The sequence below is a fragment of the Gavia stellata genome, chromosome 4 (genome assembly GCF_030936135.1).
Source record: "Gavia stellata isolate bGavSte3 chromosome 4, bGavSte3.hap2, whole genome shotgun sequence".
Lineage (NCBI taxonomy): Eukaryota > Metazoa > Chordata > Aves > Gaviiformes > Gaviidae > Gavia > Gavia stellata.
Genome location: NC_082597.1, coordinates 85415957 through 85443735, shown reverse-complemented (window position 1 = coordinate 85443735; position 27779 = coordinate 85415957). Strand labels below are relative to the sequence as shown.

The following is a 27779-nucleotide window of genomic DNA, read 5'->3' as shown; positions in this document are numbered from 1 at the left end:
CATTAGATATTTTGTCAAACCTCTTGCAGTTCCCAAGACTGCAGTAAAGATAAGAACATTTTCATTTGGTGTTGCAGTGGTTTACCCTTCTTGTTAAACCCACTCATTCTATTCTTGTTGTTTCCACACTGTAGTAGGTAGTGTTCCTAATGAAAAGGAACAGATCACACAAATTAGCTTAGTCGCAAGAAGAGTCCACAACCAGATCAATAACCCACGAAGCTGAGCTCTGTTTGCAGCCAGAAAAATCATCATCTTAGGCACTTCAGAGTGCTGACTTTACACTGTAACCTGGCCAAAGCCTGATTGTATTTAATTTATTGGGGACTTTCATCAGGCAACATTGTAAAGAAGTATGACCTCACTTTTGCTAAGTTCTAGACTGGTTCTGCAAAATAAGCTATGTTGCTCTCAACTCATGAAACACATGCAGTACTGATAACACTTTCTTATTTTTCATGTTCTAGTGGGAGGCAGCAGCATTTTGGCAAATTTCCTTAATGGAAGAGGAAGGAAAATACCGAGCTGGGAAGAAAAAAAGAATACCAACCCACTATCATAATTACAGTTGGTTGCTTGTCAACAGTGACAGCTGAACACATGTGCATGTGCTTGAAGAAAATTGTTCACAACAGGAAAAAGTGAGACACATAGCAGCATGACTTACTGTATAAGACAGTTACGGAAGAGAAAGCAAGAAGACAGACGGCTATTTGCTAGACCTGACAGAGCCATCTAAGTGATTTTCATAGATCTTCCAGTTAAAATGCTTTACAAGAGTGCTCTCAAAGCCTTATGCGTATCACTGAAGAAGGCAAATAAGTACCTCTAGCATTTTCCAATCTAGCAAGAAATCAATAGTCTATCCCTCAACAAAGGTGAGAGGAACAAAAAGAAAGGAAGTTTGAGAATGGGTGAAAACCAGAAAGTGACAGGAACCAAGACAACAGAGTGCCTGCCATTGGGCAAAGAAAGAAAAGAGTAATCTCAATTGTTGCAACTTCATCTGTGGTCTAGTTAAATTCCTTTAACCCTATGTGATGCAGTAATGTAAAAGTTTAAGCACAGACTGTAGCCTAAGAAGAAAAGAAACAACTAAGATTTGATACTTAAAAAGCAACAAAACATCTTGTTTGAATGAATAGGGACATTTTTACTTATCTGGTCTTCACTCCAGACTTGCTAAGCATGCTATAATCCAGCAGGAGAGAAAAGGAGGGCAGATGAAACAGACATGGGTCTTTTATTTAAATATAGAAATTCCATCTCTGATTTCAGCAAACAATATAAAACAGAAGGTAGAGTTTTTCTTAGACAGGAAAGTTTCTCAAAAGCTATCACCCAAGAGCAGAAAGTGACAAGATAGGATGGAAGCTGGTGATTTGCATTTCATTTCAGTAAAGACGGGTTCATGATTGTGAGAGTATTACTTCACTTTCTTTCTGATAAGCTATGTGCCCAGATGCAATATTCTCTACCCATTGATAGCTTAGGGGGGATGGCATTATAATGAAGTTTAGCTCTTCAAATAAAATTACACACCTTCTCTCCTCTGAACACTCAAGAATAGAATGCAAGCAACAGCCTTTCACTTCTCTCAGCATATTTTTTCTGTGAAAGCATTGTCTGCACTTACCAAATCACCTTGGTACAAGAGTGTACGTATATAATCTTCTCTTTTCAAGGCTTCAGGAGTAATATTGAAGAGAAAGCAAGAGGACAGAAGGCTATTTGCCAGATGTGACAGAGCCATCTAAGTGATTTTCATAGACCTTCCAGAATCACACAGAATCACAAGAATCACTGAGGTTGGAAAAGACCTTCGGAAATCACCTAGTCCAACCCCCCACTCAAAGGACTGTCAACTCGAGCAAGTTGCTTGGGGCCATTTATAGCCAGGTTTCAAATATGTCTAAGGAAGAAGACTCCAAAATGTCTTTGGGCAGCCTCAGAGTAAAAAAGGGTTTTTTCTTATGTTTTTATGTCCTGTATTTCAATTTGTGCCCATTTCTTCTTGTCCTTTTGCTGGATACCACTGAGAAGAGTCTGGCTCCATCTTCTTTACCACCTCTCCCATCAAGTCCTCTCAGCCTATCTTCATATGAGACAGCTGTCCAGTTACTTAATTTTTGTGACCCTTCAGTGGACTCACTCCAGTATATCCATGTATTTCTTACGTTATATGGAAAAATATTTTGCATAATATTTCTTAGGCTCCTCATAACTTGAAGATGAGTTTGCTATCAAACTTCAGAGGCATTTTGTTGTCTGTTCAGAGTGCATGTGATTTGTAATGGTTCAAAAAGTTAGGTGGGAATTGAACAAAGTTGTATTATCACTTATGCAGGTCAGCATCTAACATACCATGATATTATGCCCATTTATCTCTGCCATTGGAGTAATCTCAATTCTCAGTAGCCTGCTTAGCTCCTCTAATCCACAGAGGACTGGAGACCCACTTTGGTGGCCTTTATAGAAGTTGTCAGAATAGGGCTTTCTTCCAGCTGACCCAGTTAGAACTTTTTAAGAGTTTCGCACTCACAATAAAAAAAATGGAAAGCATATTTTGGTTAAATTTAGACTAAGTTTTCGTTTTTTTGACTGCAAAATAGAGTTTCTATTCTTGAATAAAATGAAGTCTACAACCTTAGAAAAATATAAAAATCCTGGTGATGAATCTGCAAGGGACAAGGTAGTTCTCTGGCATTTCTTTATCTATAAGCATAGCTAAGGGTTCAGTTCATGACAAGGTTTCTATAATTTAACACTGAATTATCTGAGCCCTGGACATATATTCTTGGCTTGTGGCAGTGGGTATCTCAGATCAGTTTAGCTTCTGATAGACCCTTCCTCACTCAAACCTAGCATCAATGGCTGAAAACTGCAGTTATTCCCAGGAGAAGGCTGGAATGTGTTAGTGTTCACAAAGAAGGATAAGAAGAAGATGATACATGGGAAAAAGAGTTAATGAGGAAAGCTAAAGGACCAGGGAGGAACAGCGTAAATAAAATAAGATATTTAAATCCACAGTGTCAATTAGAATTCCCTTCAGAATCTTCATAATGAACATGGGTGAATTGCAGGAAATAAGAAATATTTGAACTACTGGCATTTTTGAGAGACACAGGGGGATAGAAGATGCATGAAGAGATTGGAGAGATTGCCAAACATAATGTATGTTTTAAGGCAAAGCTTCTGTGACTTTCTGACCAATAATATTACCTTCAATAACAGGTAAAGAACTAACATCACTCAAAACCAGGAAATTTCTCAAGACTGCAAAAGGAAAGAAAAAAAAAAAGAAAAAAATTATGAGAACTACTTAGCCTTGGCTCATCAGTTGTGGCAGTTTTTCACTTAAAGGGCAAAAATCACAGCTATTATCAATTTGTATAGTGCTATTAACTTGGAAGAAGAATGCAAAGTGATACTATAAAAGGATCCTGCCCCATGTCTTCCTTTGATCAGATAACAAACAAAATTTGGTGAGGATTTGGGAGCAGGAATAGACTTTTGCTACAGTATGTTCTCATCTGACTAGAAAGTGGATTTATAGCCCATTGGTTGCTCCCAGTCTCTTGTGTAAAGCCCTTCCCCACTTTTCTAAACAAACAACAAGGAAGAAAGGACCCAATGCCCAGTCTTTCTGCTGAAGTCTGAGGTCAAACAGAAGGGGAGAAGTCTTTTCCAGGCTGATTATGCCTTGTCTTCTTCCTTTCATTGAGATGAAAGGCTTTAAGAAAGGTGAAAATTCCTGGTTAATCCTCCTTATGACCTGTGAATAAGTGATTGTGGAAGAGATGGCCAGAGCTGCAGAAATGGGGGTGGCAGAAGGGTTTGGAAGACCCAGTGGAAGGACTCTGTTTTATATGACAGAACATTCCAGTGCAGTTAATGTAACAGGTTAACATTGATCCAGGCCATATGAATATTATCTGTGACACGAAGTTCTATTCTATTTTACCTTCTCCTGTCTTCAGCCTTTTCATCGCTGCTTTTCTTTGCCTACCATGGCTACCCTGTGCTACCCTATGCAGAAGTTTGCTACACACTTTTTCACCTTCTCTGCCAGTCCTCCACCTGACCTCCTTCCTTATTCATATGTTCTCTTCCTCTCCTATTCATCCTTTTATTTCCTGTCCACTGTTCAACTGGAGCACTGCTATTGCCTCCTACTTGGAATGATGCCAAATTGTCAATGTTTGAAGTAATTCTTACCTACTTCAATTAGAATCATCACAGCAGCAACTTCATTCCATCTTCTTCCCCAAAAAATTATTTTGGGGAGAAAGTTTTTGTCAGAGGAAAAAGATGTTCTCCTGTTCATGTATGTCCTTAGCTTTATCTTTAGCAGATCCCATATTTCACTGATGTTACCCTCAGGCACAGATGTGCGACTGAAAATAAAAAAGGCTTGCAGTGATGCATAAAGCACAAAGAAAGGTTAGGCTTTTTATGTGGAGGGACGCTGCTTTTGCTAATATTGAATCTGAACTTCCCAAGCCACAACTTGCAGCTGTTGCCCTTTTTCATATCATCTGACTGTACCAAGAGAAGTTTGGCTTACCTTAGTTACAATCCTTAAAGCTAGTCATAAGCCACTACTGGGTGCCCCTTGACCTCTTCTTCCAAAACCCAACAAATGCAAGTCTCCTCGGAGGTTAGTGCCCTAAGAGACCATCGTAGTAGTCTTTCACTAAACCATCTCCAATGTATCCACCTCCCTCTTGAACCAGGGGACCCAGCACTGGACACAGAATCAAAGATGCAGTCTCACCAGTGCCAAGCAGAGAGAGAATCATACTTCCCTCGCTCTACTGGCCACTTTCCATTTAATGTAGATAATTATACAGTTTGCCTTTTATGCAGTGAGAAAGCATGATGAGTCATATTCCACCCAGCTCCACCCCCGCCCCGTAACCCCCAGATGCTTTCCATCAGGACTGCTATGCAATTTCTCAGTCTGTACCAATGCATAGGGTTATCCCACCTCAAATGCAGACATTTGGATTTCATCCAAGCTAATGACAAAGCTGGCAATAAGTCTGAATCTTCTGAGGGCCAGCACAGTATTATTGCCACACTCAGCAAGTAGCAAAGCAGCCTCAACCACAGCTGCTATTACTGGAAATCTGAAGTAATAAATGCTTCCCTTTCCATTTTCTCTTCAGCACCACCCCGCTCCGTTTGTAGTACTTTGTGACCTTCACGTGTACTTATAGATGATATATTTAAATTCAGAAGATGCTTTTGACATCTCCTGGCTTTGTTACAAATGCACTTCTACTACCATGACATTTTCTTCATTACAGTACTCTTTTTCTTGAGATCTAACAAAACAGGGGATCAGAAATGTGTTCCCAAGCTCAGTTCCAATGGCCAGCTATCACTCTTAGGTAACCACAGATATCAGCAGGATTTGTATTCACATGTCTGAGGGCAGAATTTGTCCCCTAAATGGTATGAAAGCTCATATTCCTCAAGTTCAGTGAATTTCAGTATCAACAGGAACTTGCACCGAGGCCCGTATTCAAACTGAAGGACTGGCCAAGTATCTGGGTGTGCACACAGACATCTGTATGTGTAAACACACTGCTTTCAGCCTCTTAACTGCTATTGCTAATTGATTCTTGCAAGGAGTAACTTCTACCCATGACTGATTAAAGGAAGTCCTGAAGGACAAATAATTTTCCCTTTGGAATAAAACAGATTAGAGCAAATGGTGTGTGTTTTCAAAGCAGTTTCCTCAATCACATATAGAACATAAAAGGAGGAGTGAGGACATCAGCCATCTGACAGATTTCCAAAGGAGTTCAGGACCAAAACATTCATCTTTATGCTGGAAACCATGAGACTGGAAGGTTTTCCTGGTATCCGTAAAGCATGAGCACCACGTTCAAGGATGAGCAGTCAGGTATCATCTGTGTTGACAAAGAGGTGGAGGAGGATAAGAATAGGTGCCAGGGCAAGTCATGCAGTATCTGAAGCAGAAGAAGGAAGGATATATTAAATCTCTGCCTGCCAGTTTTGCCAGTTGCTGAGTGCTTTTGAAAATCTGATGCCTCATTTAGCTGACTAAAGAATGATTGAGCTGTACCAGAAATACAGACCCAGCTGTCAGAGAAAACTGGAAAATATGTCCTGGAGTAGTTTTGAAAAATCTAATTCTTTTTCTCTATATAGAACACTGGTTTATTTTAAAAATATTTAATTAGGCTAAGTTTAGCTGTGTGTATCACCTGAAAACGGAGAAGACACACTAAAATTATGGAGGTTAGCCTAAATGCATGCTGACTAAAATTTCATGCACTCACTAACCACCAGATATTCATGATGTAGCTGAGAAAAACATTGTGACAAAGATTGCAGAGACATTAAATTTTTATTTGCAGATTATTTTTTCCTTATCCCTCCACCTAGAAATCGAAGTACTTAGTGAGAAAGAGTTCCATAGCCCAAGACTGTGAGGGTAGCTTTGGAATACTCTAATATAGCTTCTATCGGCAATGGCTGTACGGGTTTTAGTGTTTGAAGGGTTTTAAGACCTTCAAGAGCTCTATGAATGTCCCAAAGAAAAGGGGAAATGGCCTGCTTCCACTTCTGTCACCGTTTGAGCCTCACGCCTAGAAGATGTGAAATAAAATTCTATTTTATAAACAAAGGAGGTGTGGATGATTACTGAAAAAATTAGAAGCGGTGTGGAGCTAATGAAAGACCTTGAGGTGTGAGCTGGAAGGACTAGCAGGAAATCAGAGGCTTGTGAAAAACTGAATGATCAAATCGGTCTGTGAAGTACCTCACAGAGGTCCAGTCTCAAGCTGTATGGCATGTGTGTCTTAGCATACTCTGACACTCTGAAACCTTTTCATACAGTACCATCGTGCCCTACATGGCACACTCTCATTGTCACTTGATATCTCAGCATACCACACGCCTTCTGCTTCGCTGGGTTGCTTACTTCTATGTGATTTATTACAAATCCCTGAAATCTATTGCATACCTACTGATTTGTGTCTGAACAAGAATTTGAGAGGGTCGTTCAAGTAAAAGGGAGAAATTTGCTTATTTAATTTTCTTGGCCCTACCTCCTCATCCCTCTGGGGCAGGAGAATAATTCTGCTCTCTGCTCTTTAATTCACATTGTCTACCTCTATTCCCCCACCCCCAGGAATATTTCAGCCTCCTGCGTGCCCAGGGACCTCCTGTTGTTTTGGCAGCACTTCATGATACGTCAGTATTCCAGAGGTCAGCTGAGGATAAACTCTAATTAAAAGACACTGAAATAGGCAGCAGGGGACAAAAATTCAAAACCCCAGATTTATCATAATCTGTTACTGATGTAGCATCTGAGCTGGCTATGTGCTTAAAATACGCATCGAGAGTAATCTTTCAAATCTCTTCTTTGGGTCTCCATTGGCAGCCCCGGAGAAAATTACTTCAAACCGTTCAGAGAGCAGCAATCCTGTTCTGGTCCTTGAAATCCTTCGAGCAACACACACCCACACACCAGCATTATTTTCTCACCTCCTCCATATAAAAACAAAACAGAAACGTGAGAACAGTGGGCTGGAGATGGAGCTGGGGAAAAGTGAAGTTGGAAGGATTAATTACGTAACACGCCCCCTCGGCCGCCCTTACCCACAGCAACACGGGCGAGGTAAACCTCAGCCTCCCAGCTGACAACTCAGAGCTAGAAAGTTCCCGGAGCAGTGAAAGTAAGATAAGCGTGTGGGGAAGGTGGCAATGCACTCCCCCAGAGGAAGATGTCATTAGGGAAAGGCTAAAAAGAAGTCGAAAACACCTTTAGCCCCTTCCCTCCCCAGCAAGACCTCTCCCTCCGCCCCCCCACCGCCCCTTTGCAGCAGGAGCTGCATCCGAATCGGGATTATATTTCTGCAGCTCACGGCTATCTGACGGGGTGTGGATCCTCCTGAAAAACTTCAAGTAAAACAGAAGCTGGGCGCACACACAGGAGAAGATATATTAAGAAAGCAGGTTTGCTACTTAACTCGGAGGAAAAAGCTGGAGTAGGCTTCTTCGGTCGTCCTCTAAGAGCCTTGCCGAGAGTCCTTGCAAAGACAAGTGTTGCTGATTCAAAAGAAGAGGAGGGATGGGGAAGAAAAAAAATTGTGCATGTCTGTGTGAGAGGGAGACAACGTGTGTGTGCATACGTGTGAATGCGTGCTTGTGTGCGAGAAGGTGTAGGCGATGGGTGGGGGGAGCTTGATATAATGTTTTTTCCCATGAAAGACACGTGAATGCAATTCCCAGAGAAGGGCACCAAGCTCTGCCCAAGAGCAGAAGGGGTAGGGAGAGGGAAGGGAAGAGGGAAGGGAAGGGAAGGGAAGGGAAGGGAAGGGGGAGAGGAGGGGAAGGGAAGGGAAGAGGGAGAGGGAAGGGAAGGGGGAGAGGAGGGGAAGGGAGGAGGAGGAAGGAGGAGGAGAGGGGGAGGAGGAGGAGGTTTTGCTATTTCAGAAGACATTCATAGAAAGAGGGTGGCAAATTCAGTGACCATCTTTAAAGGCAGTTTCCTGGGACCTAGAGAGAAAGAAAGGAACCCAAAGAAGGGAAATAAAGGGCTATGATTTCCTTGTCCTGTTGCTTTGTCTCTGGCTCCCTCTGCCTCTGGAAGAGTAGCCACAGGACACGAAGATGCCCAGCTGGTCACTGCACGCCCAAGTTCAGTTTAGCTGGTGCTTCTCTCCCGTTTAGCCCGACTGCCTTCGCTGAAGGGGAGGACTCACAGCCCGGCAGCCTTTCAGTTTAACCCGAAGAGCGTGTGCCGCCTCTCTCTGCCCATCCCAAGAGCTCGCTGGAGCTGGAGGAGAGGGGAGAAAGCGGAGGACTTGGAAGTGCCCGAGGAGCTCCCGATGCTAAGAGGAGACAAACATTCCCGTGGACGACGCAGAAAGGACAAAGCTGACTGATTTATTGCCGTTTTCCGTATTTTTTTTTTTCTTCCCTATCCTTTGGCGCACACCAGTGCGTGGAGATCTTTGAAAACACTAAACCAAACACCAACCCCGAAGCCCCAACCCCTTGGCTAGCTCTTATGGGAATGAAACACTCCTCCCGCTGCCTGCTCCTGAGGAGGAAAATGGCGGAGAACGCTGCCGACAGCACCGAGGTAAGGACGCGAGGCAGAGCCCGGCGCCCGAGCTCCCCCCCGCCCCGAGCGGAGATCCCCCAGCAGCGCAGCAGTAAGCGCGGAGGAACTTTCCTGGCTCCTTCGGCGGGCCCCTGCCTCCGCTGCTGCTACCATGTCCTGCCTGCAGCCCCCCAGGCAGAGCACTCTGCCCCCCCGCCGAGCCCTCCCGCGGCTCGGGCCGCTTCCCCGAGAAGTTGGGTGGGTCGGGCGGAGGTGAGGCTGCCTGCGGGGGACGGGGAGGAGGGTGCGGGCGGCGGTGAGGCAGGGGGGCGGCTATTTGTGTGTTTGAGGAGGCCGAACGGGACAGAGAGGGTCTCTTGCGGCAGCGCGTTGGGCAGCGCGGCGGGCTTTTCGCCTGGCAGGACGCCGCGGGGCCTTTGCTGGGGCTGTTTGGGGGACTCCAGGGGCGCCCGCCTCGCTGCAGCCTTCTGGCTGTTCCCAAGCGGCGCTGCCCGAGGCGGGGGCGGAGGGCGGGAGGAGCGGCCCCCCCCGCGGCCGGCTGGCCTGAGCAGCGCCGAGAATAGCTTCGCCTTGTCCTCGGGCCCTGCGAGCGCTCAGGTTTTCTGCGAGAAATCCGCCCCCCCGCCCCCCCTTCCTCCCCCATTACCTTCGGTTTCCTCAGCCTTTCCCAGCTCAGCCACACTGGGGGTGAGCAGCCCTTCTTTGCTTGCCTAGGGCTGTCTTGACCCCACTGAGACTTCTGCAGGGACACAGCAGTGTGCGAAGACTCAGATCTGGAAAAGCAGAAGGACGCGGGATGCAGCCCCAGCTCCTCTGGGAGCGTGCGAGGAGGAGACAGGCGAAAGTGCGGGCGGGTGCCAGGCTCCCCGGGTCTGTGAACAGGCTGTGCCCAGCGCTCCGGCTGGACGCTTAGCGCGCGGTTAAGCGATACGCGGTACAGCCCCCGAGGACGCGGCACCCGCAGCACCTTCAGAAGCTCGGCCGTGACTCGCCCGGGCGGCGCTGGCCCTCCTCCCCGGGTCCCCTGCGGAGGTAATAAAGAGCAAAAGCACCGCTTCGCTGGGAGTGAGCGCATGACTCTTCCCTCCTTTATTCCTTCAGTGCCCCCGCCAAATGCCTCCTTTCAGACCGTCCTCCCAGTAGGTGTCCTGCTCCCTCACGAATTCCACATTTCTCTTCCTAATAGCGAGCTCTCCGCTTGACCTTCAGCAATATGCCTCCTTTGCCGTGCCAGGTGAAGAGCAGAAGTGTCTTAAAAGAGTGTGATGTAAGCACTGAATCAAAGAACGTGCCTGCTACTGCACTACAACCCCATAGAGTACTGTTTGCAGAAGAGGCATCTATAAATAGCAAGAAGTCTGGCTGCACATCTGTAAACTGTGGGTCGTACTGACAGCACAGATTGCATTAAAGGTCCCAGGATCCTGGGCAGTATTGCAAAGAGACATGTACAAGCACAGCCAGTTCCTTTCAAAGCCATTTTTCAATGGAAATTGTCTTTAGACAGGGAAAATAGGTGAGAGGAGCTCTTTAAATATTCCTCTTCTATTTCAATTCACTATTAGTACATTTTTGTTGTTTAACTGCCTTTGCCTTTCTGCTTGTGCAATGCTGCACACACTGCAATGTCATTTTATGGAGAAGGCTTTCTTAACAACCACAGTTTCATTCCAGTGCTGCATACAGGTTCGGAGAATATTTGAATGCTGTGCTTCCTCTCCTCAGAGTATCCATCAGGGACAGATTTGTGAAATGAGAGTGAAAATATTGCAGATTAGGCATATCCTGCTATGCTCGTACCTGAAGAAAATCAGAAGGGATACATTCATAACACCTGCCAAGATATTTCCTATTTTAGTAATGTTCATATTTGTGATGTTAGGATCTGTTATGTACTGAGAGAAATAGTCTGCGTACATGCAGACTTAGAAGTGCACCAAGCAAAATATGCCAAGACCTTTGAAGCTCTTTCACTCGTCAAGCATCTATATTTAGCAAAGTCATATGACACCAGTTTGACCTTCAAACCTGTATTTCTCTAACTTCCTCCTGAAGTTAGCAAATGTTCTGTGACAGAAGGGATACAGGACAAAGCATCTCACTTTTGGACTTATCACAGTGTCAGACAAAATTAGGAATTGGTATAAATTTGCTTCATTTGAAACCAATGGGGTATCAGTAACATGCATGATTTGATACTCACTAAATTTCTGAGGTACTTTGATGCCATGGTGATAGGCATGATGTAAAAAATGTCAGCTATAATAAGAGATGAAGAGTTAAAACGTTTAACAAATGGTCAAAATGCCCCACTTCCAAATCATTCCAAAAACCTTCTGGTTCTTATATTGATTTCAGCCAATTACTCATGTTACAGCTTCATAGTAAAATTTTAATATTTTTTTTTAAATCTACCATAACTAGGAGCATTACTCAAACTTTTGGTCAAATATGGCAAGTATACTGTTTCAGTAGTAGGGCAGTTTAAAAAAAATACATGAAGACAAAGAACATGGACACTGTATGAGAAACTGTTTATTCCCTTAAATACCTTCTGATGACCGTAGTGCTAGCTCATTAGCCTAAAGAGCTTAAAGAAATGATGGCAACAAATACAGACAAGGGAAACCCAAAGCTACGGTAAGACAATACTCACTGTTTCCTCAAACAAGAATACAAGAGAGTAGAAAAGCAATAGCTTACTAGCATTACTTTCCAGTCAAGGAGGACACCTCGTGTTACCAGGAGACTTACAGAAGTGTGCTCCTATGGTTGTACGACATGCACGTTACCTATGTCCCCATAACTTTATATCTTGATACAAAACATAGTTAAGTGAATGGAAGTGTTGCTACAGATGCTGTTGGATCTTGGATCAGGCTCAGATTAGTTTTCTGATTTTATTGTACTCATAACAGCCTGATACCAGTCTGTCCGCCAGAGATTAAGTGGAACCAGTGGTTTTTTGTATGTGTTTATAGCAGTCTGAGAGCACACAGTGCTTTGTATAAAAATAAAAGTCAAGGGGAATAAAATTGTAAGTCTTTTCTATTTGGAGGTTCACTGAAGGCCATAGGGGTCCCACTAACAGGAAGCTTGCTAGAACGGTTTCAGATCCTTCTTTGGAGTGCACAGGGAAAAAAAAGATTCAGAAAATCTTTATTTTCCTTGGCCATCCCATGAACTTTAAGAGAAGTTCCACTGGAACAAAAGCTGTAGAATGTCTCCTCAAGATATAAAAATGAACCTCTGTATCTTTAGTCATGAAACAAGACTTGTCTAAATAAAACAGGACTGTCTGCATGAATAATAAATCTGGAATTGAGTTCTCTGCAAATAATTAAAGGCACTCAGACAGAAAACGAAGTGAAAGAGAAATTCTTCTTTGTAGAACATATGCACGAAGACTGGGCAAAATTCATGGTGCTGACCTGGGGCAGATTCTGGTTTCTGGGTCTTTTTATTTTAAATGTATTAAATGGAAGCCATATTAATAGTAGGCCTGATACCAGTGATGGGAAACAAATTGAAAGAAGTGAGATTTCAGAAGAAGTGTGCCTTGATGTAGCTTGTGACCCTATGCCAGGTGAAGGGAACAGCACGAAGTGCCAGGGTTTATGTGCACATCCAACAGACATATACATCTACACATAACAGGTTAGTTGCTGACTGAAACAATTGTAGAACCTGGAACTGGGCTGGTTTTGGACAAAGCAATTGCATAGAACTTCATAAAAGGCAGTTTTTACGCTGAAGACTTTGCAGTGTCTGTAGAGAGAAAAGATGCCTGGTTTACTGCTCAGGATAGAGGCATTAGGTAATTTATTAATGGCAGCAAACTAAAGTCCTCCCTGAATGTCCTATTATACAAAGCTTGGGTTTTGGTTAGAAAAAAATATTCTTCTGAAGATTTGGGGTAACAGGCATAATAGTTGTGCTTCCCCATACAGATGAATATAACTGGCACAGTATCATGAGATCCAAGTCTGTGAAAGTAACTGCTCTGTTATCAGAAGTGGGGAGATTACAATGTCCTATCTGTATGAAATCCAGCCATACCACTACTGAGGCGAGAAGAGATTATAAAATCTGTTGAAATAATGAGCTTCTGTTTGTGATTCATGAGTAGGAAGGGGGTTTTCTCCTTTTTAAGTTATCAAAGTACAAACGAACAGAAGCAGAGCCTAACAGAGAACAGTGTGCCTAACAGAGAACAGTGGACTGAATTCACTCAGTAAATGTTAAGTTTTGTTCCTGGCTATTACACTGGATGATCTTGGAGATATAATTTAATCCCTCTGAGCTTTCCCATTCATGCTGTTGAATTCTGTGATTTATTGGTGAAAGGTGCTGTAGAAGATTATTATTTGGTGTTATTAAATTGCTTAAAACGCCCTATATGAATGAACATTAGTGAGTGGGTGATGTTTACCCAAGAAAGAAATAGCGCTGCTATGTGGTCTACCTCTTAGGCTAACAGAAGTTGCAATAGATCTGACACGGTGTCAGATAGCTAGCTGAAGAAGCAGCTTATGGCATACCTTTCAACCTCACTGAGTGGTGTGCCATATACCTATGTCACATAACTTTGAATGGGAAAAGTTGTGGTAGCTGGCGTGTGCGGGTAGTATAGGTGAGCTATAGAGACCAGACCAGTGGCCCATGCCCTAGATGTTTTGAACAGCTGACAAGGCTGTCAGAAAGCTGACCCATGATGTCATTGAAGAATCTGTCACTGCGCGTGTAGAGTCACATCCCCAAGGGCTATAGAGGCAGCTCTGAGTTAAAGGAGGGAATATTCTACTTCACCACATTTTGATCCCGTACAATGCTCCTACTAGGACTAGGTAGCCCATGCTACTTAGGCTAATAACAAGGCCATTCTAATATAGTCGTGGGGGCTTTTTTGGTTTCTAGCGAATTTAGGAGTGGGGGAGCAGAAATATGGCTCTGAGCCATCTTCTCCTACCAACTTCAGCTGTGCAGAACATTAATTTAGCTCAGCTGAAGATCTCGGTGTTGTTAAATGCATTCCATTCCTTTCTCAAATTTAATACTAAAAATTCAAGACATTGACCGTAATATTTTGGCCCCACTGAAGAAATAACTTTTGATTAGCATTAATAATATAAATAGAATGAAAAAATGTTTATGCTTAAATAAAGAATAACAGCAATCACTCAAAGCAGAGTTTCAAGATAAAGATATCTTAGTGTGGATCATCCTCTGCCAGCGTAGGGTTGTTCTAGTGAACAGCATTTTAGTGTCAAGAAGACTGCTATTTTTTAGAAAGGGTATGGTTCATCTTGGTGACATCGTGGGCGAGATCATATTGTGTCATTGTGGCAATGCTAAAAGACAGGTTCCCTGCTAGTGAGCACTTTGCACAGAAGTTACTGTAATGACTCTTTTTTCCAACCTTAGTCTGCAAAAAGCACCAAATTCTTCAGAGAAGAGTGCAAGAAATTCTGTAGATGACCACCTTTGTTCTACCTCCATGCCGAAAGTGAGCTTAGCAAGACTGACTCACCTGCCTTGAAGAGCTTTGCCCTCAGCTTGATTGTGAAAAATGACGGCTTGTGCCTTTAGTGGTACAGGCAGAGCAGAGAAATACATAAAGGTAAAAAAGCATTACAGAATCACAGAATCATTAAGGTTGGAAAAGACCTGTAAGATCATCAAGTCCAACCATCAACCAACACTACCATGCCCACTAAATCATGTCCCACAATGCCTCGTCCACACGTTCCTTGAACACCTCCAGGGATGGTGACTCCACCACTTCCCTGGGCAGTTTATTCCAGTGTCTCATCACTCTCTCAGTAAAGAAATGTTTCCTAATATCCATTGAGCCTAATCTTTTCATAAGATTTTGCCTCAGCCTTTCTGAGTTTGCAACAAAGTTCAGCCCATTGACAGATGAGGTGATGAACAGCTAAAGGGGGTGAATGATGAAACTGGTTGCTCCTACCTCTGATTCCACAGAGAATCCTGCTGTCTGCCATCCTGCTCACTAGCTTTAATGCCAGCTTTATTTTGACCTAGAGTTTAGGATAAAATGAGATTGTCCTTTCCATAATTTTCTTTCTTCTTTGGGAATAACCTCTAAACAACAGAAACAAGAAGCCCTCATCTCAAGGAAGCAAAGAGGAGATTGCCCACTAAGTGGCTGCGTTGGTGGCCACAAGGGTGTCTTCACCATGCCAGAATGGAGCAATTGCTGACTAATCACAACCTGGCTCTTTCCTGTTTTCTTGAACAGGTACCGACTGGCTCCATGGAATCTCTTGGCATGCTGTTGCTTTAAAGTTGTTGCATGGGTGCTGAGGCAACTTTCTCACTTCGCAGTGACTGCGAGAGTATGGGCACTATTTCACTCTTAGTATTTCAGTTTTAAACTGAGATTTAAGAGGTGTAGAAACACAAAGGATGATGGCTTTATTTATTTCTAATAAGCTAGGTTTTTCAGTTCCCAGTTGTGAAAACTCTATCTTGAAAAATCAATCTCAAAAAATCCAAATTTTAAAAGGTATGTAAAATTTTGTCTTTTCCATAATCTGAATATTTCTAAAAATAGAAACTCAGTTTGAAAGTCTGGAATAGAAAATCTATTTAATCTTCATTTTATTGCATCAACAATTTGGAGATTTAGAGAATTGGAAGTAAGGCAGACTCACTTGAAAAAGCACTCACTGCCAAGTTTGCTTTTCTGAAAACTCTGTTAAGTGCAGAAATTAAAGATAATTTTGCATTGTATTTTGAGTGAGAACTGTTAGGTGATCATAAATAAAATCTCAATGTCTTCGCTTTCCAAAATGAAGAGAATATTGCAGTAACAAAACATTTGCAAGGAATCCACGCCTAGTGGATGAGGGAAAGGCTGTTCATGTTGTCTACCTGGACTTTAGCAAAGCCTTCGACACTGTCTCCCACAGTATTCTCCTGGAGAAGCTGGCGAATCGTGGCTTAGACAGGTGCACTCTTCTCTGGGTAAAAAACTGGCTGGACGGCCGAGCCCAGAGAGTCGTGGTGAATGGAGTGAAATCCAGTTGGCAGCCGGTCACAAGCAGAGTCCCCCAGGGCTCAGTTTTGGGGCTGGTCTTGTTTAATGTCTTCATTGATGATCTGGATGAGGGGATAGAGTGCACCCTCAGCAAGTTTGCAGACGACACCAAGTTGGGCAGGAGTGTTGATCTGCTTGAGGGTAGGAAGGCTCTGCAGAGGGATCTGGACAGGCTGGATCGATGGGCTGAGGCCAATTGCATGAGGTTCAACAAGGCCAAGTGCCGGGTCCTGCACTTGGGTCACAACAACCCCAGGCAACACTGCAGGCGTGGGGACGAGTGGCTGGAAAGCTGCCCCGCAGAAAAGGACCTGGGGGTGTTGATTGACAGCCGGCTGAATATGAGCCAGCAGTGTGCCCAGGTGGCCAAGAAGGCCAACGGCATCCTGGCCTGTATCAGAAACAGTGTGGGCAGCAGGAGTAGGGAGGTGATCGTGCCCCTGTACTCGGCACTGGTGATGCCGCACCTCGAATACTGTGTTCAGTTTTGGGCCCCTCACTCCAAGAAGGACATTGAGGTGCTGGAGCCTGTCCAGAGAAGGGCGACAAAGCTGGTGAGGGGTCTGGAGCACAAGTCTGATGAGGAGTGGCTGAGGGAGCTGGGGTTGTTCAGTCTGGAGAAGAGGAGGCTGAGGGGAGACCTCATCGCTCTCTACAATTACCTGAAAGGGGGTTGTGGTGAGGTGGGTGTTGGTCTTTTCTCCCAAGTGACTAGCGACAGGACAAGAGGAAATGACCTGAAGTTGCACCAGGGGAGGTTCAGGCTGGATATTAGGAATAATTTCTTTACTGAGAGAGTGGTGAAGCACTGGAACAGGCTGCCCAGGGAGGTGGTGGAGTTACCATCCCTGGAGGTGTTCAAGGAACGTGTGGACGAGGCACTGTGGGACATGGTTTAGTGGGCATGGTGGTGTTGGTTGATGGTTGGACTTGATGATCTTACAGGTCTTTTCCAACCTTAGTGGTTCTGTGAAATTATGGTTGGAATAAAATGTTTAGCTAAAATTTTATACAGAGACATAATAAAGGAGGTGAGGAGAATACTATTCCCCCTCACTTACAATATCCTGTCCTGCAGTTAAGACATGCTCTTGGAACTTTGTGTATATTAAGGACTGTGTTGTATCTGGGTCTTTTCCTCCCAGAGTGAATTATTTTTTAAAAAGGGGCATTACCACCTTTTCTAGCCATTATTCACAGAAAAGGAATTCCTTCAGCTTTTCTGAAAAAGGATGGGGAAAAAAAGCAACTTTGGAAGAGGGGGCATATAGGTGTGTATTTTCTAATACATTGTTTTATACCACTGTCCTCCTCAGCTTTTCCTAGTGGCAAACTCTTTATCATAGCGCAGCTGGCAAGCTTCACATTCAGCATACTGTTCGGTCTGGACCATACACTTAAGTTCCTAATGCTTTTCTTGTCCTGTCCAAGGATCCAAGTATATCTGAACCATTCTGTCACAGTTCTCCCTCCCCTTTTTATAAGAAGATATAGCATTTCTCTCTCTTGTAACAGTACGATGAAAGTAAACATATACTGGTTGGGAAGCAGTGGTATATAGTGGTCTCCAAGGATTCGTGTTGAAGTGTTCAGTCAGTGTCCACAGTGCACACTTGGGGTCACATGTGGCCCCTAGTTCTTCCGTCCTTTTTGTCCTTTTCTGGCCATACAGCTTATGTTTCATCACTTCTAATAGCACCAGAAAGCTCAAACCCAGTCTCAGAGCCCAGAATAATGTGTGACCAAGCCAGGGCGCTCTAACAACAATCCACCAGTCCAAACTTATTTCTGTTCTGTACCTTAATTTCTCACTTAGAAAGGAGGAGAGGAGACCCTGCCATCTGTTTTCAGTTTCTAGTTGCATCCTTGTACTATTCATCAGTTCACTGCTCTGAAGCTTGACCCCAGCTTGGGATAAAGACCAGCTACTGATTTTCTTTTCCTTAGTCATGAATAGGGAAGTAATTAACCCTTCCCATAACTCCTTCTGAACTACTTCTGTTTGTGCCCTGTATTAGACATTAGCCCATCTGAAGTACAGGATACATACTTTTTTTCTTTTTTACTCCAATCTCAGTTACATTGGGATATATCAGGAGTAACGCCAGAGTCCTTTATAAATAGGGATCACACTCAGTGTCATTGCAGAAACACAGAAGTGTTGGTTAGAAGGGACTTCTACAAAACATCTCATGCAACCTCACACTCAGTGTAGAACAGTCATCAGCATTAGATTATGTTGGCCATTGCTGTCTCTAGCCAAGTCCTGAAAATCTGCAAGCACAGACATTCCACTACCTCTCTAGGCAACCTCTACCACTGCTGCACAGACCTCTCAGTGAAAAAGTTTTTCTTATTGTCCTACCTGAACCTCCCCAACTGCAAGTTGTAACCTTTGCACCTCGTTATCTCATCTGCTGCTATTGAGAAGCATTTGCCTCCATTTTCTTTTTAACTCTCTTTCAAGTACTTGCAGGCTGCTATTAGATTGTCCCTTAGCCTCCTTTTCCACAAATCAAACAAGCTCAGCACACAGTAATCTCTTCTTACAGGTCATCTTCTCAGGCCCATGACCATTGTATTATATAGCATCTTGCTTACCTACTAAAAGCTCTAAAACTAAACTAAAAGCTCTGCAGAAATGTTATGAGAAAGGAAAGGGAGAATATTTTCTTAACTGAAAGAACTTTTTAGCAGAAGACTAACTGATTAAATGCACATGGCCAGGTTGTGTCAATAAAGTGTATTCTGCAGAAATCCCTCGTGAGTGAGCCCAGCTGTGTATCTGGCATGTTTTAATTTGGTATTTTGGGTTAGTTGTTTCTTGTTTATTTCCCCTAGAAAAAGAGAGATCAAATCTGAAAAGCAGCACTGCTTCTTACCCACAGTTCGCATCTTGTGTAACTGTACAGCTGGAACAGCTGTTTCAGAAGGAAATCAAATGAGATACTGTTAGCCACATCATAATATAGTTGCCTCATTAGGAGTCACAGTGTTTTAAACTTAATTAGGAGTAGCTGAATTTACAGGCAGCAGGGTGTGTTCAACGATTGTTAGGGATGCTCTGCCTATTTTATTGTTGAGCCTTAAAAAAAGGTAAGGGCCATGATTACCCTTTCAGTTCCGTTGGCTTTGATATAACCCACTAGATCCCCTGCAGACCTGAAGCAGACCAAGGGTATGAAATAATAAAAGTGAGGTACAAGAACAGTTATTGGGCAGAGAAGACAAAAAAGGGAACATATTTTATTGTGCATGAAAGTATGTTGCAGACTAAAATTTCAGCTAAACACTTTTCAGCTCTGTGTAAGTCTGATGATCTCTTAGATTTCTGGGATCAGAAGTGGCAAACGTGAAGTTGCCCTCAAGTAAAAGCCCTAATGTGAAAAATACCATATTTAGTCATGAAACAGAATGTGCTTTGTAAATTTATTGGAGGTCAAAGGTCCTAATGAAATTATTTTGTGAGGGTGGAAAAGAAAAGGGAGGAGGGAAGGGAGGAAAGAGAGAAGGAGAGAAGAAAGGCAGGCAGGAAAGTAGGCAGGCAGGAAAGTGGGTGGGCAGGGAGGGAAGAAGGGAGGGAGGGTGAAAAGGAAGGGAAGAAAGGAAGGAAGGAAGAAGAGGGAGGAAGGCAGTATGGAAAGACAGGGAAATACAGTCAACATCCAGAGAAGCTGCTCATTTCCATAAAAGCAGGAACAGTAGAAATATATACTTAAATTTACTGTCAAAAAGTTATAGAGTCACATTGTGACTCCTGAAGGCTGGTCTTACCAGTAAGACCAAGATGAAGAACACCGAGTACCTTGGCCTTTTCCACATCCTTTGTCACCAGGGCCCTTGCCCCATTTAGCGATAGGCCTACATTTTCCCTAACCTCCCTTTTGGTGCCTACGTACTTGCAGAATATTTTCTTGTTGCGCTTCATTGTCCCGTTGTCAGATTCAACAAATGTCAGGAATCAAGGAGCTGTCGGCAGAGATAGCAGGAGGCCATCAGGAGAGTGAATCAACTGACCCTTTTACAGCTTGTAAATAAGGAAATAATAGGGAGTTTTACAACAGCTGGTAAGGTCTAATGAAAACCTCAATTCCTCTGTCAGAAAGAGAGAATAAAAACAACGTTGGCTGGTTTTTGACTACATTAGTCAGTCATGGAATAAGAAGAGAGAGCATGTAGTTCTAGCCCTGTGATTCACCCCAACCAACCGTGAATGAGGAAAGAACGTAACACAGAAAAAGACAAGACTGTTTTTAATTAGTTATCAAAGCGTGTGTATTAAAGCTTCCTTGACACTCCCCCTTAAAATTTGCTTTTACCAGCATTGTCTCACAAATGGTTAATCAATGGTTCTTCTCACAAATAACTGACTTACTTACCATACTGTGAGGAAGACAGACCCTGTCAGTGAAAGCTTTTCACCCACTCTCATACCCTTGCACACACACATACTGTTTTCTGAGACCACCCCAATCCCCACTCCAGTGAGTAGAGCCAGGAGAAAATGCAACCCTCCTCACTAGCCTCCGGCTCAGGATCTTGAGCAGCAGCAGCTCAGCTCCAACTCACCGCAGTTCCACCTCAGGCACTCACACTGGCTCTCACCTCACCTCACTTCATGTTTGATCACAGTCACGTTGTCATTGCTGAACTTGACATATTACTGAGAAGATCATTTTCCTAGCTTGCTATTTTAACTGCATTACCCTTCTATTAATATCTGATCTGCTGAATCTTTATATTCTATTAAATCAAAAAGCTGATTTGAAGGCCATTTGAAGCATGTGTCCTGCTACTTCTCCTTCAGTACCAAGAGGTTAACGCAACCCTCCAGTGCCAAAATCCGTCTCACACTTACTAGATTTTTCAAACATACTTTAATGAATATAATGCCAGTATTGTGACAGTGTGTATACCATTTTAATGAAGGTTAGCCTAGAATTTGTAAAACTAGGCCAATTAAAAATTGGTTTTATGTTTCTGTTTTCTCTGTATTTGACATTCAATTTCTGTCCTGCTTTTCTAAGAGAATTTTTGTTTAAGCGAATAAACTTAATGGGAGACAAAGATAGATAAGGATTTTAAGCAAAAAAGGTGCTTTCACTTATTACTGTGAGATTTTCATGAAAATGTGGAACTATTCTTCTAGGATTTTTTTTTTTTAATAGAAGACATGCTTTCTTGTAGCCTCAATACAATTATTTTATTGAAGAAAAAAGTCTCTGTGCCATCTTTCTATCTGATGGGTCTGTTCCTTTCTCAGCAGAAAGCCAATAATGCATCTTAGTGCTCATAAAATATGTCTTTGTCACTTTGTAAAGTAGAAGGCAGAAGTTTTTATGCTTGCACGATCTATTTCCACCAGGTAACACTGAGTATTCTAACCATGCCTACTGGAAAGAAAGGCATTCTGATCTCAAGACAGGTTTACCCTCATGTAAATGCACCAGTTTCAGCAGAATTATTTGTGATTTATATAGAATCAAAACCAGCTCACATCTATATATAAAATTGTATTTAAAAGGATGAATCACCAGTGGTTTTGCTCAAGAATAGAGTTTTCATAATTCTGTTTCATGATTGTATAAAAATGTTAGGAGTATACTTTCTCATATCCTTTTCTTAGCTGTGTGTAAAAGACAGGTCTGAAATAGCGAAAGCTTATTCTCTTGTTAACACAAAGCTTTACAAGCCTGATTTATACCAACATGACTGTCAACAACTGCTTTTGAAATGTGCTATGTAGATACCTTTTTAACAGGTGTAGTTCAGAACCTGTTGGAGTTAACATAAATTACTGAAGATCTTTGAACACTTCAGTAAATGTTCTACTAATAATGCAAGAAATGCTGAACACACTGCTTTGCTCATGTGTGTCGGTAGCACTCAGCTAGATTATTTATTGTAGAATCAAGTTCCATACTGGCAGGATATTTAAAAACATTCCTCATCCACCTTGTGTAATATGGAGCAAAAGTAATTCCACTGGAACTAGTGGGATTACCTGTGTTCTGGATGTTAGATACATATCCAAGTTTCTTAACTGCTGAAAACACATTGAAGTAAATTGTGGTATTTGCAGCCCTCTTGAGAACAAATATGCTACCCAAGCCTGGAGTTGATGGGTTATTAATCTCAGTCTCTCACAATGAAATTTTTCAGACTAGGTAAACCAAAACCAAATAATGTTTAATGGCCAAATATGAGCAAAAGTACTTCATTAAGCTAAATTTACGGAGTGCTTAAGGACAATACGTGTCATCGTTGCTATAAATGAGGACTAGTCAGTCTCAGAAGTACACATGATTGCCTTAGCAGTCTGAAGACTGACACAACAGCTTCTGCTCTAACACTATTTCAAATCAAGAAAGTTACTGTACTCCCCATCTTAGAACTAAAATGCACATGCAATACACAACACTATAGTTCTGAATGAGCAAGACTGTGCTATTTAATAATTCAATAACTGCGTTAACATTGTGATCATTTGTCATTTCGGCCATGCAGAAAAATATGCAGTTCCTTAAACACACATTAATATGCTTACTTACAAAATTACTTATCATGTGTATGTGTCTTTATACGTATACATATACACACAATGTTTTACATTTACATAAATTCAAACTGCATATTATGCTGTGACTTTCATTTCTTTGTGCATCCCAGTTGCCAGTGTTACTAGAACTTTGTCGGAGAAGACACTGCTGTGCCAATGTGGGCTCATTTACTGTAAAATGATAAAACCTGGTTAAAGTCTTACACCACATAAAATGTTTATATATATATATATATTCCTGTTGACAGAGAAACTCTATGTTTAAAAAGGCAATTTCACAGAAAAGTCCTAGCTTTTCATTCAATAACATCCTTTATATTCACTGTCTTCCTCTGTATGGGTGTTCTGACAAAATTCAGTTTAGTTGTGGAGAACTGCAGGAAGATACAGCCTTCCATTTCAAGTTGAAATAACAAGTTCGCATTTCAGATATAGTGCTAACAAAGCTCTAAAGTAAGTTGAAATTCAACTAACTTGGTGAGCTGTTAGGAATACGAACTCCCAATTCAGAAAGGGAGCACTGGAAAGTATTTGTCTGTTTGAGTTCGAATCACTTCCAAGCATTCACACCTTTGATTCAGCATTAAATACAACTGGTCTTGTTTTCTTAAATTCTGTAACACCTACATGGCTCAGAGGTCAGAAAATAAGGCAACATGCTTGCAAGTCAGACCAACACAATTAAAATGCATAAAATGCAGTTTAGTTACTCTCGCAGAGGTCATTGATTAGAACATTTTTGCCAGTAAGAATACGTTGAGAAATATGTAAAAGCCTGGTTCTCAAAAATATTTTTTCTTCAAAACCTCTTCAGAAATTTAGGCACTGTTACTATCATTCCCTCTGAGTCACCCTGTTCAAGCAGCTTTCACCATGCCCAGAGAATCTCTTGTAGCAGAATATATTCATCTCAAAAATACAAAGCAATTACTTATTGTCTAACATATCAAAGGCAGTTAGGATTAACAAGTTACGAGGCAAAGCACTAATATGCTTATCATTCCCAACATAAGAGACACAAGGAGTCTTTGCTGGCCAGGTAATCATGAAGCAGGTGGCGAAGGGTCAGATTCTGCTGCTGCTGGGAACGGTCATGTTCTTCCATGTTGCTTTATGTTCATGCTTCATGTTGCTGTTGCCATCTTTAGACTCCTTTAGCATGTTATGTCTCATCACATTGTTGTTTTTCTTCCTGAATCCTTGAACTTTAAATGTGTATTTCATCTTATTTTATCTGGCTCTATGGCTCTATGCTACAGGCTTTGTCAAAGCTCTCTCTGACACTTCAGGGTTTTTCTCAGGAGTCCGAGCCAGGGTTACACATCTGGGCAGCTGGTCATTGCTAGACCTTAAATCACTGCTGAACCCCTAGCAGGAGGGGCTGGAGGCTACAGGGAGTGGGATGCAGCGACTAGGAAGACGCTGAGCTGAACAGGTGCCTCTGAAAACCATAGGTGTAAACTTCTGAATCTTCCTCTGCCCGTGTGTTGTTAAGGGATGGAAGAAGCTCGGCCCACCTCCTCCAGCCCAGGCCCTCTCCTGCCTGGCCACTGCAGCCCAGCCTGGTGCTCGGGGACCCAGGGCTTCTGCCCAGGCGGAGGGGCACGGCTGACGCTTTCCCATTTGCAGGTTCAACCCGTGAGAAGGCTGCGCGTGTATCCCAGACACACAAGAGGACACAGACACGGCCAGTCACACAGGCTGCCACAGACAAGGCACTGCCTTCAACAGCACCTACGTACAGGACTCACATAGAAGACAATCCACGGGCAGCTGAGCCCCACACGTGTTTGCGGATCCCTTCATTACCAGCGTGGCCCCTCTGCCCGCCCAGCACCTCTGTCTGGATCCTGGGCCCCCGTACCTGCCCCACAGGGTCCCCGACTTGCCGGATGGTCCAGCTTGGTGCTCGCCGCAAACACGCAGAACTCACTCTCTCTCATGCACTCCACATTCACAAGTCCCCCCAGGCATACCAGCACGGATCCCCTGCCTGGGGAACCATGGCCCAGGACCTAGGCCCCCCTAGTCACCAGCTAGTCCAGCTTAAAGTTTGCTGGTGAGTATGCACACACCCCCCAGGCACACCAGAACTGGGGAAGACACAGACTCTCCCCCTGCAGCCGGCACCAGGCACACAGGCAGTGACCTGTGGTCCCGCTCCAGTGGCGCTGAGCTTTTTCGTCGCCTCACTCACGCTGTCCCCCTGACAGCTGATTTTGGGAACAGACACCGTTCCCACTCCAGTGGCTGGGAGTTAAAGACATGGAGACGCCACTCGCTCCAGCTGCTGGCACCGCAGGCTGGGGCACCCACCCCCCGGTGTGACCCCAGGAGCTGGCACCAAATTCCCCTCACGCACACACAGGTCTCTCCGGTAGCTGGCACCGAGTCCTTGCAGCGCACATTCACATGGGACAGAGTGAGCATATGCAGAGAGATGCTTAAGAAAAGATTTCATAAGAAGGTAGAAGCAGCTGGGCTGGACTGATCAGGCACAGGGCTCGGCCAGACAAGCGTACTGACCAGCCCCGTTTTACAGCTGACCGGCTGCACTTACACCCCTTTCTGTCTACCCCGCTTTGTTCCCCCCTGCTCCCCCTTCCCCGGCGCATCCCCCACCCCAGGGGTCTGTACATCTCTGTCAATTCCTGCATCCCTCGCAGTCTGGGGTCCCCCGGTATGCAGCACCATCAGGTGCAAAGTCCAGACTTCAGTTTCCCAACTGACAGGTCCCCAGTCAGAAAACCTTGCTGGAATAAACCTTCTCACACTCTCACATGCTCTTATCAATTGACGTGACCGACCAGGTTTGGTTCTCATCACTGCCTCCCTTACCATGTCAGTCAGGTTTGTGTCCCTGTATGTTCTTGTTCATGGCTTCCTCCTTTTCCTATTGTCCCTGTTGCGCTGGGAAAGGTCCTTGACCAGATACCCTTAAAGGAGCAACACTTTCCTTCCACATACCCTTCCACATACCTTTGAAATCCTGGCCCTCATCTTAGCCATACTGTATGCCTGTACTTGCTTAGACATTTATTCTAGTTCTGCACAGATATTTTGTATAGGTTAAATTTAGGGATTTTGAAAGGTTTACCTGGGGTTATACTACAATTGAAATGGCCAAGTGAATCCTGTATTTTTCAGTGATGATTGTTCTGTACAGCACACACATTTGTATAATTTAAACCAAGTATGGGACATGTAGTATAATTTAAACTTGTAGTGTAATTTAAACCAAGTCTGTAGCTTATTTAAACCAAGTCTGGACTTGTTGTGCATATTGTACAATAAGTTTGATGACTCACAAATGTGCTGGATTTAGCACATACAAACCAGAATTGTTTGTGAGCAGGTCTGACATTTCCTGAAACGTATACTATTTCTGTCCAATCGTAGATGATAACCCTGTGTGCAGTGGCTTAAGACTCTAAACCATTCTGAAATGCTTTAGATGATAACTATAGATCCATTAAGAGCATGAGTGGGAAAATCAGTTGTACCTTGTAGATTAACTGTGCCCAATACAGATAATGTATTAAGTCATTAAAGTTTTAAAAAATAAGGTATCTGTTTTGCTTCATTTGGAATCTCAGTGTAATAGTAATCATGAAGTCACTGTTATGTTCTTCATTATCACAGAATCACAGAATCACAGAATCATTAAGGTTGGAAAAGACCTGTAAGATCATCAAGTCCAACCATCAACCCACCACCACCATGCCCATTAAACCATGTCCCGCAGTGCCACATCCACACATTCCTTGAACACCTCCAGTGATGGTGACTCCACCACCTCCCTGGGCAGCCTCTTCCAATGCTTCACCACTCTCTCAGTAAAGAAATTATTCCTAATATCCAGCCTAAACCTCCCCTGGTGCAACTTGAGGCCATTTCCTCTTGTCCTGTCGCTAGTCACTTGGGAGAAGAGACCAACAACCCCCTTTCAGGTAGTTGTAGAGAGTGATGAGGTCTCCCCTCAGCCTCCTCTTCTCCAGACTGAACAACCCCAGCTCCCTCAGCCGCTCCTCATCAGACTTGTCCTCCAGACCCCTCACCAGCTCTGTCACCCTTCTCTGGACAGGCTCCAGCACCTCAATGTCCTTCTTGGAGTGAGGGGCCCAAAACTGAACACAGCATTCGAGGTGCAGCCTCACCAGCGCCGAGTACAGGGGTACCATCACCTCTCTACTCCTGCTGGCCACACCATTTCTGATACAGGCCAGGGTGCCGTTGGCCTTCTTGGCCACCTGGGCACACTGCTGGCTCATCTTCAGTCGGCTGTCAACCAACACCCCCAGGTCCTTTTCTGCGGGGCAGCTTTCCAGCCACTCGTCCCCAAGCCTGCAGTGTTGCCTGGGGTTGTTGTGACCCAAGTGCAGGACCCGGCACTTGGCCTTGTTGAACCTCATACAATTGGCCTCAGCCCATCGATCCAGCCTGTCCAGATCCCTCTGCAGAGCCTTCCTACCCTCCAGCAGATCAACACTCCTGCCCAACTTGGTGTCATCTACAAACTTGCTAAGGGAGCACTCAATCCCCTCATCTAGATCATTGATAATTATCTTAAACAAAACTGACCCCAAAACTGAGCCCTGGAGGACTCCGCTTGTGACTGGCCAACTGGATTTCGCTCCATTCACCACAACTCTCTGGGCTTGGCCATCCAGCCAGTTTTTTTACCCAGTAGAGAGTGCACCTGTCTCAGCCACAAGCCGCCAGCTTCTCCAGGAGAATACTGTGGGAGACAGTGTCGAAGGCTTTGTCATTTAGTATGATCAAGACCTATCTTTCTTGGAAGCCAAAGTCATATCCTTACATAAATCCATGACCAGTACAATCTTACAAGGACAGAAATAAATGCTACAAGTAGCTAGTTATGGTGACAATTTTCAACAGGATTTAGCAATTCTAAATTGTACTGTGTACACAGAGTACCTTTTGTATAAAGAATGAGAACAGTTCTCTAGCAGCTAGTTTCTCCGAAGTCATTAGCAATACACTTTCCTATAATTCTTTTTTATCATGAGGATGACTGAGCACTGGCA

General features: G+C 43.6%; 1 protein-coding gene across 1 annotated transcript in view; it reads left to right on the top strand.

Moving 5' to 3' along the window:
• The first annotated feature begins 8505 nt into the window (after positions 1-8505).
• PRMT8 (protein arginine methyltransferase 8) overlaps positions 8506-27779 on the top strand; it is a 71868-nt gene continuing 52594 nt past the window's right edge. Inside the window, exon 1 of the mRNA XM_059816122.1 lies at positions 8506-9127. Coding sequence (XP_059672105.1) covers positions 9053-9127 — 75 coding nt within the window. The 5' untranslated portion in view covers positions 8506-9052. The remainder of the gene's footprint in view (positions 9128-27779) is intronic.